This window comes from Protopterus annectens, chromosome 13.part0, assembly GCF_019279795.1.
Source record: "Protopterus annectens isolate FY-2018-M chromosome 13.part0, PAN1.0, whole genome shotgun sequence".
In the NCBI taxonomy this organism is placed as follows: Eukaryota; Metazoa; Chordata; order Ceratodontiformes; family Protopteridae; genus Protopterus; species Protopterus annectens.
Window position 1 is genome coordinate 638,618,050 of NC_056747.1, and position 12,836 is coordinate 638,630,885.

General features: G+C 37.9%; 1 protein-coding gene across 1 annotated transcript in view; it reads right to left on the minus strand.

The window, feature by feature from the left end:
* The window catches only part of AKAP10 (A-kinase anchoring protein 10), a gene marked incomplete in the record, with an annotated part of 1,224,755 nt that overhangs the window by 965,354 nt on the left and 246,565 nt on the right, over window positions 1-12,836 (minus strand). Inside the window, 1 exon segment of the mRNA XM_044054325.1 lies at window positions 1-334. This exon segment is cut by the window's left edge and continues 197 nt beyond it. Within this exon segment, the coding sequence (XP_043910260.1) occupies window positions 1-334 (334 nt within the window).

Genomic DNA, 12,836 nt, shown 5'->3' on the forward strand with positions numbered 1-12,836 from the left:
TTGCAAATGGGTGAACTAGAAGTCTGCTCTGTATCACTGTCAGGCTCGGAGGTGTGTTCTGATGGTTCCATACTGTCTTTTAATCTGGAAGGAGAGCCTGGCTCAACTAATGAACTGTGTTTAACTGTATTTAAGCTATGTGCTCTGATGCGGGACCAGCTGGTGGAGCGAAAGCTTTCTGCTTCTAGCCAGAACTGGACTAAGTGTTGCACTCTTCGTAGCTCCATAAACTGAATGAAATATGGAAGTGCAGTGCTGTCCTGAAGGACCTGCTCCAGGGTCTTTGAAAGTCTGGACTTTGCCTCATGTTCCTGATAATTTAGACATGACCGACCTAAACCAAGAAGAAAAATATGACTTTATCCCCTGAAAACCAAAGCAACCTGTCACAGTTGCTACTGTCTTGCCACATAACTGTAAATGGACATAAGCAATTTAGTTTAAATGACAGTTTTGTTTTAGCTAAAGAGACGAGGAGAAGCACCTATAAAGCAATCCTACAACAGGAACACACAAACATTTGAGACAAGTTAACATTTTGCTAAAATGAATTGCTGTAAAACTGTCATTTTGACATAGCAAAACAAACACCATATCACCATAAACAACTAATTTTCACAGATCTGACATTTGTAGTCCAGCATCATAAATAATGAACTGTACCATCTTTTCAGTCTATCTTCTCAATGTATATAAAAGTGCCCTTATTTTAACAATTTTTAAACTAAAATGGTAAAACAATTATGTAAAATATGTGAAAAAAGATGATCAATTATTCCACCAGAGTGCAATACACTCTTCTGTTTTCCCAAAAGGTAATTTTAAAACTCAGTACCAATGCTACTACAAGTGCACACTCTGAGCTGGATTGCTGATGAACAGTAAAGCTAACGAGGTACCTGGGTGAAACTCCAGGACAGGTTAACAGTCTTCTGAGGCTCCGATTCTATGACACTGTATCTACCCAAAATATTTTATTAATATACACCACCATACTCTGTGAGATGTAAGACATGGCATTTCTCAATTACTGCCTTCTACATATGAAGCCCATCTACTGAAAGCTGTGAATTATGCTGATGAGCATGGCAATGTGACTGATAGGATGCAGTGGATATTACTACTGTCATGCAGTCTCCTAATACAAGCGATGCTATTCCATCCTATGTTGCGTAAATGTGAAGGCTCATATGGGTTTATGATTAGCAACAACCTAATAAATAGAAATAAAAACAGAATTCAACTTCTAAAATAAATTGTTCACTACAGTGCAACATCTCCAGTGAGAAACAATTCTTTTCACATTTTTCTCCCGCCAGCTGGTGAAATCTCTTCTTTTTCCAGACTTCTTGCCCTATCATCCACAGCCCAAAAACTTAACCTTTGAAGGGCAGAAACAAGTCAAAGTCTGCAGTGCTGATGCACGAGGCACAACCATAAACTGTGAGATTTTTTTTCTTATTCACAGCTTTCTGAAGTTTAACTTAATGGCAAGAAACGATGCCCAGCATTCTACTGTATATGCAAATGGTGAAATAGCATTCAAAATGCACACAACAACAAAAGTCATGTATTCACTGCAATGTTCTATCTTTGTTGTCCATTTTCATTCAACTGATGGGATTGTGGATCAGACTGGGATCGGACTCAGCCGCGTCTACCAGATCCTCAAATCCAAAAACTCCTGAGCTTCTCCATTTACCCATAATGTAGCACCAAACTAACATACCTCAGACTGAGTTTGCTGCCCTTGGAGATAAAGAAATAATACCTTAAAGAAAATAAGAAAAGGAACTGGAACTCAAAATAGGAACAAAGGCTCCCAAAGAAAAACTCTTAGGTCTTTCCAGGAGTAAAGGGAAGGGGTGGGTGGGCGGGAAGTTGAGAAAGAATGAAAATGGAAAACACAGATGGAACATTATGGTGAGTACATAACTTTTTATCTGATGTTGTCCTTTTTGTTCATTCTTAAACTAATGGGACAGAATGCCCAGCTAGTTGGACTTTGGGAGGCCCTCATGGAAGGATATTCCAGAGTACCACGAATCCAAAAGAGATACAATCGGTTAACCATTTGGCCAGTGTAACTCTGGAAACTGGCTTGTCCAATTTGCCAGGAGAGAAAGCGCAAACAACTGGTCAGTCTTCCTGAAATCCTTGGTTCTATGGAAAAAAAACATAGTTGTCTATGCACATATAAAAGGTGGAGCATGTATTCTCCTTTATTTGAAACATTTGGACAGAAAACCTGATGGTTAACGTTGAACTGAGAAGCTAGCTTAGGCAAAAACATTGGGTTGGTTTGCAAGACACACTGTTTATGTGGAAAACCAGGTAAGGAGATTTGGAAGCTACAGCCTGTAGTTCAGATACTCGTCTAGCTGATGTGATAACTAGAAAAATGGTTTTCCAAGACAAAAATTACAGATTTGACCTGGCTGACGGTTCAAAGGGAGTTTGAGTCAGGGCCTGTAGCACAACAGCTAAATCTCAAGGAGAGGTAGGATCCTTTAGCAGATGGTAAGTAAAAAGGCCCTTTTGAGAAAGGCTTTATATAATTTAGAAGTTAAAGCAGAGTTATTTTCACCCAGATGGAAATTCGACAAGGCAGCCAACTGGACCTTAACTATAGAAAAGCTAGCCCTTTCATTAAAATTGATGCTAAAAAATCCAAGTATAGCTGGAACAGGGGCAGAAAGTGGGTCCAGTTCCCTGTCAAAGGCCCAGAATACAAATCTTTTCCATTTACTTTTGTAAATCTTTCTAGTAGAAGCTTTTCGAGAAGATAACACAACATGACAGACTGGGGAGGAGAGCCTGGGTTGTCTATTAATCAAAGGAACTGGAGAAACCATGCGGTCATTTTGAGGCCTGTTATGTCCAGATGAGTAAACTCTGTCAGGTGAGACATGAGTTCTGGTGTGGGATCCAGTACCCAGGGTGGGAAAAGAAGATGAGGCCAGAGAAAGGGGAAACCAAATCTGAAGAGGCCAAAAGGGGGAAAGGAGGAAAACTGGAATGCTTTCTGTAGAAATCTGGGAATGAGAGGAATCAGTGGATAACCACAAGAGAGACCAGAGGGCCAATCATGGACTACAGCATCTCTCAGTGACTCCCCCCCCCCCCACATTGGAGGGATGAGGGCAAAGAACTTGCTGCTCTTGTTGTTGAGAGGGTAAGTGAATAGATTGCAGCATGGTTGGTGCCATCCACGGAAAATCCTCCCTGCTACTTTAGCACTGAGAGACCACTCATGAGGCATCAGAACTGACCTGCTTAGTTTGTCCACAATCAAGCTGGCTTTCCCCAGAATTCACGTTGCTATTAGAAAGCAACTGGAAGAGATCGCCCACTACCAGTCTCTCGTTGCTTCTCAACAAAGCGGGTAAGACTTGGTTCTTCCCTGATTGTTGATGTACCAGACGACTGACATATTGTCTGTCTGAACAGCAACTGTCCCAGAAAGGAGAATGTCATGAAAGGCCTGCAGTGTTAGGACAGCTCTCACTTCCAGGACACCGATATGCTTTTTGGCTTCTTTGGGGGATCATATACCTTGGACTATTTTTCCCAAGTAGTGTCCCCCACCCCAGTTAGGCAGGGTCTGTGGTCACTGTGACCGTGGGCAGGGGAAGAACAAATGGACAGCCTTCAGAGAGTTTGTTTGAATAAATCCACCAAAGAAGATATCCTGATCCTGACTGGGACAGTTAAAGGATGCTGAAGAATGGACCACCGGACTGAGAGTCCATTGAGGAATTCACATATGAAACCTGGGTAGAGAACAAGGGGGATAGCAGTTAACATGGATCCCAAGGCCTGTAAAGTAAGTTGAGCTGGACGAAAAGAATGCTGAATTACTTTTCTGACCTGGGATCAGCGTGTCTGGATTCAAGATGGAGGAAGAGAGGCTATCTGATTGATTGTGTCCAGAAGAGCACCTACAAACTCCAAAGTTTGCTAAGTGTCAGTTGTGATTGTTGTAACTGACTGTAATACCTAGATACTGGAGCAAGTTAGGAGCCAATCAACTAGGTATGGAAACACTCAGAATTTCAGCAGTCTGAACAGCAATCAAGCACATCCAATCATCTTTTTGCAGCAGAGGCAGAATGGACTGAACAGTGGCTATTCAGAACTTTGAATATTGCACAAACTGATTTAGTTTGCGCAGATAGTACAGTTTCGTACCTACCATAAATGTAGATGTTCGAGTGTTCACACTGCTGCAGTCATCACACTTGGGTTATCCTGCCATCAGGCGGTCCCGCAGTTGGCCAGAGTTCCAAAGTCTTGGTCCGGCGTCAGTTGCTGTCACTTCTTCCCTGACGTCAGTGCACCAGGGGTATATAAGAGGCATCCAACGCCATTTTCTTCAGTTTTTCTTGCTCCAGATGTCAGGTGCCCCCAAGTAGGTAGGCAATACATATTGCTAATTAAGCATGTAAAGGAAATAAAAGGAATACCTTTAGTTACAAGCAAATACACCACAAAGGTTGTTCAAGATAGAAAGGTATAGAAAAATTCAGCTAGGTCAGAGGGGATGGAGTGAGGGTAACCTGGACTGCGCAGTGTGAACACTAGAACATCTACATTTATGGTAGGTACAAAACTGTACTATGTTCATCGTGTTACACTGCTTCAGTCATCACACTTGGGTTGAATCCCAAAGCTTAAGATGGGCGGTGGAACTAAACAGGGTTTGGAAAAGCTAGTAGGCCCTGCAGGACTGCAGTGGCAAAGCCAGCTCTGGTTTTAGCGTATAGAGGTAGGTGATAGTGTTTGGTGAAGGTGTGCACTGAACTCCAAGTTGCAGCCTCCAAAATATCCTTGGTTGGTACCCCTCTGAGAAAGGCTGTTGAAGTAGCTGTAGCCCTGGTGGAATGGGGCCTAATGCTAGCAGGTACAGGTTTCCCATGATGTGTGTAGCAGAAATGGATACACTGTCCTATCCATTTTGAAATAGTCTGTTTTGAGATGGCTTTTCCTTGTGACCCTGCAGCATAGGATACAAAGAGCTGGTCAGATTTTCTGAAAGCTTTAGTTTTATCCAAGTAGTAACGTACTTGCCTGTGAATGTCTAAAGAATGCAGGAGTCTTTCTTCTTTGTTCTGGGGGTTTGGGAAAAAGGTGGGCAAATGAATGGTTTGGTTTAGGGCCACACTGAATACCACCTTTGGCATAAAGGAAGGGTTAAGTTCGTAGAGCGACTCTGTCTTGATGAAAAATGGTGAAAGGCTCCACTGCCATTAGGGCCTGTAGCTCTGAGACTCTTCGTGCTGAAGTTATTGCTAGCAGCAGGGCAGTTTTCCATGATAGAAACTGTAAATCAGCTGTAACAGCTGGTTCAAAGGGCGGCAGTGTAAGCTTTTCCAGGACAAAGTTGAGATTCCAAGTTGGTGTTGGTTCTCACCGGGGCGGTCTTATGTTCTTAGCCCCTCTGAGGTACTGTCTTAGGAGTGGATGTGAAAATATAGGAGGGTCGGGGGCGTGGCCAAGGATGAACACAGGATAGCAGCAGATTTCTTCAGCTCCACCAATTTCATTACACTGACAGGAATTAATTACTTAAAAAATTAATTTTTGAAGTAATTTTCTTTCTAAATATGTTTGTTTTATATAGTTCTTGAACTATATCTAAAAAAGAAAGGAAATTTTAACAATATTCCTGTCAGAAATCACTTTGGAAATTTTCCTGTCAGTTTATCATTCTGAAATGAGTTCCAGTAAGACAAATTCTCAAGACTCCAGCATCAAGAAAGAACTTCAGTCTCTGATAACTATAATCCAGCAACTTACTGCTAAGATGGATAAAATGGATACTAAAATAGATACCTTCATAGAAAAAACTACAAAACAAATAGACTTGTTACATATAGACCTGCAACAACAGAAGATCCAGATGACAGGCATAGAAAAAGCTGTGAATGACATGGAAAATAGAATCTAAGAAGAGGAAATCAACATTGAGTTTCTGCTGAAACAAAATACACATTTACAAACAAAGCTGGATGACCTGGAAAATAGATCTAGGCGCAATAACATTAGGATTTTTGGACTGCCAGAAAATATTGAAGGTAACAATATTACTTCTTTTTTAACAACATGGCTCCCTAAAATTTTAGACTTACTAGAAGTATTCTCTTTTGGTATCGAAAGAGCACATAGATCTATAGCTAATACTAACTCTAACAAAAACTATCCTAGATCAGTTATAGTTAGATTTCTATCATCTTTTGATAAAGAGATGGTTCTTAAATCTGCTTGGGCTAAAGCTCCTGTTAAGATTAATGAGACAACTGTGCGTTTTGACAATGACTATTCTTCCTTGGTAATAGCTAAAAGAAAAGTTTTTCTGCCACTAATAAGGGAGCTTAAAAAAGCACAGTTTAAAACATACCTTCTGTTTCCTGCCAAGCTAAAAATCTTCCTTCCTGATGGTCCTAAAATTTCTGATGACTTAGACTCTGCTTTACTGTTTATCAAAAAAAAATAAGATTTTGGATAAAATAGAGGAAATGGAATGGGCTAGTCCTTCATTAAAGAGACTGGCAACTGAAACTTCGTGGAAGACTTCAGAGAAGAAGAAGAGACTAAAAAGCAAATGATTTGTTCTATATTTTTTTTTCTTTTTTTTCTCTCATCATTTTACTTCATTATTAATCTTTTTAAATATAGTTCCTGCATTTCCAGAAAGCCACAAATATTCTGAAAAAGATTTAATCAAAGTTATTCTCTGTGTGCAAATAAATGTTTTGTTTCATAACCAGTCAAAATATCTGAGGAACTAATAACAAGCTATTATTCAAATTGTTTCTCTTTCTGAAAAAGAGAAGTAAGGTCAGTAATTTGATACATTTTTTTTTCTCTTTTTTCCTCTTTTTTTTCTTTTCTTTGTATAAACAAGGACTTTCTATTTATATTGTGTAGGGGGGAAAGGGTGGGGAGGGGCAGGGAGGGAAGAGTAATGAAAATATGATAAATGGAATAATAACATATTTATTCTTTGTAAAAAGTTTATATGTTCTTCAAATGCTATTCCTAATTATACTTTCTTGATTATACTGCTTATGCTTGTTTGTAAATAATCTGTCATGCTTTAACTAATAATAATTAGAACTAAATAATAGTAAATAATATGTTTTATTTTTAACTCTATTAATATAAACAGTAAGTAATATTCCATTGTATATACTTCTTATAGCTTTCTCTTACATTTTTTTATTTCTGCTTTACACTCTTATTTTCTACTCTCTTTTTCTTTTCTTTATTCTTTCTCTATTTTTTTTTCATATTAATATATAGAAATGCTTTTGATCATATAGACACAGTAAATAATAAGATTTGCATAACAATTGAGTTGGGACAAAAATATTGAGTTTTATTACTTATTAATAACTTTGGGCTTAATTTCACTTGCATAGAGGCTGTAATAACCTGTAAAATACATCGCAAAGGTTTTGTCATGTTTTGATGCATTTACACTGCTAAATGAATAATTTAATAGGAACAAGGATATCCAGCAAACCTCGTGCACAGGAAAAAAACAGTTTATTCCAACCTGGTTTAGCGCTTTCAACTAGAAAAACTAGTCTTCATCAGAACCATACATATCCATACCCAACAAGTTTATATACCCATATTACTTAAAAAAGGCGCCAAAACATTTAAAGGTATAATACATAAAATGATTGCTCATTTATGAACAATACATACCATATAGTCATAAAAACATACCAAAAAATCTTGTTTAAATATGCATAAATTTAAATATATAAAAAAGCATTTAAAAATTCATTACAACAATAAATCTTGTGTGTTTATACTAATATTTTTATATATATATATATGTGTATACATAAAAATCCACACTTATATGTTGTAGTAATAAATGGCTAATGTCACTACTTTCAGTATTATGTAAGGTGTACTTACACCATTATTGAGCTAATACTAAAAATGGTTTTATACTAATTGAATCATTTAGTCCAGGGGCCCTCGTGGCATCTAGTATTATCTGCCATTTACTCTCTAAAGCAGATAACTGCATTTTCCAATTTCCACTAAATATAGAGCTTTGCAAATGGTCAATAATGGCAAAACGGAAAGTATGGGCTTCACCATATTCAAACAAATGCCTATAAAGTGCATTTTTGTTATCTTTTTTCCGGATCCGATAAAAATGTTCGTAAATACGTTTCTTTAGATTCCTTTCCGTTTTGCCCACATAGTAGGCAGGACAGTTAATGCACGTGGCTAGATATACCACTTTAGTGGAATTGCAATTCCCTTTCCTAAACCTAATGAATGTATTATTACTGTCCCTTAGACTAATATTTTTAACCTCATTGATGTGCCTGCACTGATTGCAAGTACCACATTTAGTGGTACCTGCAAAAATATCCCGTTGGTCACTATCATATATATTACTTTCTAAGATTCTCTTTAAATTTGCTCCTGTCTTATAGACTACCTTTGGCAAAGATCCAACTATATGTTCAAGCCTAGAAGCTAGAATAATATCCCAATGTTGCTTTAATATGTCCATTATGACATTTGTATGGGGGGTGTAAGTCAATACACACACCCTTCGGTAAATTTGATCATCCTTTACCTCTTTGTCTGGAATGGCAGAATATTTTCCTAACAACGGGGGATATTTAATACCCCATTCTTTTTGCACATATTTGGTAACATTGTTAACCAAATGCAACGGATAACCTCTATCCAGAAATAATTTTTTGATGTTTGCAATTTCAATAGTCATAACATTTTTAGTAGAAGACATCCTCGCAGCACGGATGCATTGTCCCTTAACTATGTTAGTAAAAATATGGGGTGGATGACAGCTAGTAAAATACAAATAATCATTGGAAAAAGTGGGTTTGCGATATAATTTGGAAGTAAACCCACTGGACCCCAAACCAATGAGGACATCCAGAAATGGGATGTCGCTGTTACTAATACTATGAGTGAATTTTAAAAAAGTGGAAGAAGTATTGAGAAAGGACATAAATTCATCCAGCTTGTCGGCTGATTCTTTCCACAAAATAAAGATGTCATCCAGATATCGTCCATAAAATTTTATGTCCGCGTAGTAGGGGCTTGGAAACAGAATCTCCTCCTCCCACTCAACCATTACCAGATTAGCAAATATTGGAGCACATGAGGAGCCCATGGCCACCCCCTTGATTTGTTTGAAAAACTCCCCTTGGAACGTGAAGTAATTATGTTCCAAGACCAGACCCATCATGTCGCATAATAAACATATCCTGTCCCAGCTAAATCCAGAATATTTACGTAGACTGTTGGAAAAATATTCCAATCCTAATTTGTTAGGAATACAGGAGAACAGGTCCACAACGTCTATTGTAACCATGAGACCATTGTTGGGGATGTTGACTATGACACATGGAGTGATTTGTTCAAGAAACAGTTTTCATTGGCTGAAAGTAAAGTTAAGAATATCTATGAAAGAAAAAGTAACAAGTTAGGTAGAGACCTAAATGTATACAACACCGGCAAGGTGTATGTTTGGCCCAAACACCAGGATAAAACGAGTCACAGCGAGCCAGTTCAGGGTAGGGTCAATTCAAGTCAACCCATTCGGGATTTTCAGAGGGACAGACCCTCTACAAACAAGTACCCGGACAGGCACAGTTACCATCACAGGAGGTAGTTAATGTATTTCACACCCATGTCAGTGGTGAGACTGAGGAAGAGACATCTGTTCTCCCAGCAGCATTGAAATCTTCCACTTTTGTAAATGAAATGCTGGAGAGTACTATGTTGAGTACCACAGTTCATCAACAGGGGCCTGTATGTGTTTTTAACTCATATGAAGGCTTTAGTGTTTACAATTACACTGACATGGAGGTTAACGAACATTTCATTAAAGTTATGTGCAAGGGTATGAAATCTGTCCCTACGGCTCGCAGCAACTTAGTGGACAATATTAAACAGGTTAAATTCTATTGTCGGGATTTAAATTTAGCTGTCAATTTTAATGATCAGGACCAACTTGTAGGTGAGACAGCGGATAAAAAGCTGAAGAGGAAGAGTGCATTTATACCGGTTTCCCATCCGAGCATTGCCAACTTTGAAAAATTGGTTTGTCAAGACTTGTATAGGTTACACAGGGATATTAACAACTATCAGTCCGTGTACAACACCTTTCAGAGCAATCTTACCCAGGCTGAGAGAGATTGTTTAAAGCAAATTGTTAAGAACAAGGAAGTCCGTATAATGAAACCAGATAAGGGCGGAGGGATTGTCCTTTTTCCATCTGATGACTATGTCTCTAGGATATATGACATCTTACATCAGACAGAGGTTTATGAGACAGTTTCCCTTAACCAGATTAATATAGGCCATCATCGTATTGATTTGGCCATAGAGGAATATCTCATTGACAGTAGAATTACCAATGAGACTTATACCTATTTGAAAAATGACTATCCGGTTTTAGTGAAAATAGTGGGGATTCCTAAAATCCACAAGTCTGTGGACAATCCTCCTTTCAGACCAATCATTTCAGGGTCTAGATCAAAAACCTTCAAGTTGGGTAAATGGATCGACCACCAGCTTAAGCATATTTATGGAGGGATTCCTCAGATTCTGAAGGATTCTTGGAGTTTTTTAGGAAAACTCACACATGACCACTGGCAGACCAACCTCACTCTGGTTACAATAGACGTTGTGGACCTGTTCTCATGTATTCCTAACAAATTAGGATTGGAATATTTTTCCAACAGTCTACGTAAATATTCTGGATTTAGCTGGGACAGGATATGTTTATTATGCGACATGATGGGTCTGGTCTTGGAACATAATTACATCACGTTCCAAGGGGAGTTTTTCAAACAAATCAAGGGGGTGGCCATGGGCTCCTCATGTGCTCCATTATTTGCTAATCTGGTAATGGTTGAGTGGGAGGAGGAGATTCTGTTTCCAAGCCCCTACTACGCGGACATAAAATTTTATGGACGATATCTGGATGACATCTTTATTTTGTGGAAAGAATCAGCCGACAAGCTGGATGAATTTATGTCCTTTCTCAATACTTCTTCCACTTTTTTAAAATTCACTCATAGTATTAGTAACAGCGACATCCCATTTCTGGATGTCCTCATTGGTTTGGGGTCCAGTGGGTTTACTTCCAAATTATATCGCAAACCCACTTTTTCCAATGATTATTTGTATTTTACTAGCTGTCATCCACCCCATATTTTTACTAACATAGTTAAGGACAATGCATCCGTGCTGCGAGGATGTCTTCTACTAAAAATGTTATGACTATTGAAATTGCAAACATCAAAAAATTATTTCTGGATAGAGGTTATCCGTTGCATTTGGTTAACAATGTTACCAAATATGTGCAAAAAGAATGGGGTATTAAATATCCCCCGTTGTTAGGAAAATATTCTGCCATTCCAGACAAAGAGGTAAAGGATGATCAATTTCAAGGGTGTGTGTATTGACTTACACCCCCCATACAAATGTCATAATGGACATATTAAAGCAACATTGGGATATTATTCTAGCTTCTAGGCTTGAACATATAGTTGGATCTGTGCCAAAGGTAGTCTATAAGACAGGAGCAAATTTAAAGAGAATCCTAGAAAGTAATATATATGATAGTGACCAACGGGATATTTTTGCAGGTACCACTAAATGTGGTACCTGCAATCAGTGCAGGCACATCAATGAGGTTAAAAATATTAGTCTAAGGGACAGTAATAATACATTCATTAAGTTTAGGAAAGGGAATTGCAATTCCACCAAAGTGGTATATCTAGCCACGTGCATTAACTGTTCTGCTTACTATGTGGGCAAAACGGAAAGGAATTTAAAGAAACGTATTTACGAACATTTTTATCGGATCCGGAAAAAAGATAACAAAAATGCACTTTATAGGCATTTGTTTGAATATGGTGAAGCCCATACTTTCCGTTTTGCCATTATTGACCATTTGCAAAGCTCTATATTTAGTGGAAATTGGAAAATGCAGTTATCTGCTTTAGAGAGTAAATGGCAGATAATACTAGATGCCACGAGGGCCCCTGGACTAAATGATTCAATTAGTATAAAACCATTTTTAGTATTAGCTCAATAATGGTGTAAGTACACCTTACATAATACTGAAAGTAGTGACATTAGCCATTTATTACTACAACATATAAGTGTGGATTTTTATATATACACATATATATATATATATAAAAATATTAGTATAAACACACAAGATTTATTGTTGTAATGAATTTTTAAATCCTTTTTATATATTTAAATTTATGCATATTTAAACAAGATTTTTTGGTATGTTTTTATGACTATATGGTATGTATTGTTCATAAATGAGCAATCATTTTATGTATTATACCTTTAAATGTTTTGGCGCCTTTTTTAAGTAATATGGGTATATAAACTTGTTGGGTATGGATATGTATGGTTCTGATGAAGACTAGTTTTTCTAGTTGAAAGCGCTAAACCAGGTTGGAATAAACTGTTTTTTTCCTGTGCACGAGGTTTGCTGGATATCCTTGTTCCTATTAATTTATCAGTTGCTGTTCGTGTGTTCAGAGTTGCTTACTGCTAAATGAATGTTTGTCACTAGTTTTTAACAAGTTTCCCGCCAAAATGTTAAGGGAGACAATCTGGGATGTGTGCTACCTCGTGAACAGTGTCCTCGAGTTGTTTTAAAAGCTTCAACTCTCAGAATTCTCACAGAGAAGCTGAAAGCAGTCAATTTGACCTTTGACCCAGATATCACACTGACACATCGCAGATTTAGGAAGAACACTCTACCAGGAAGTAGAACTGATGCAAATGCGACT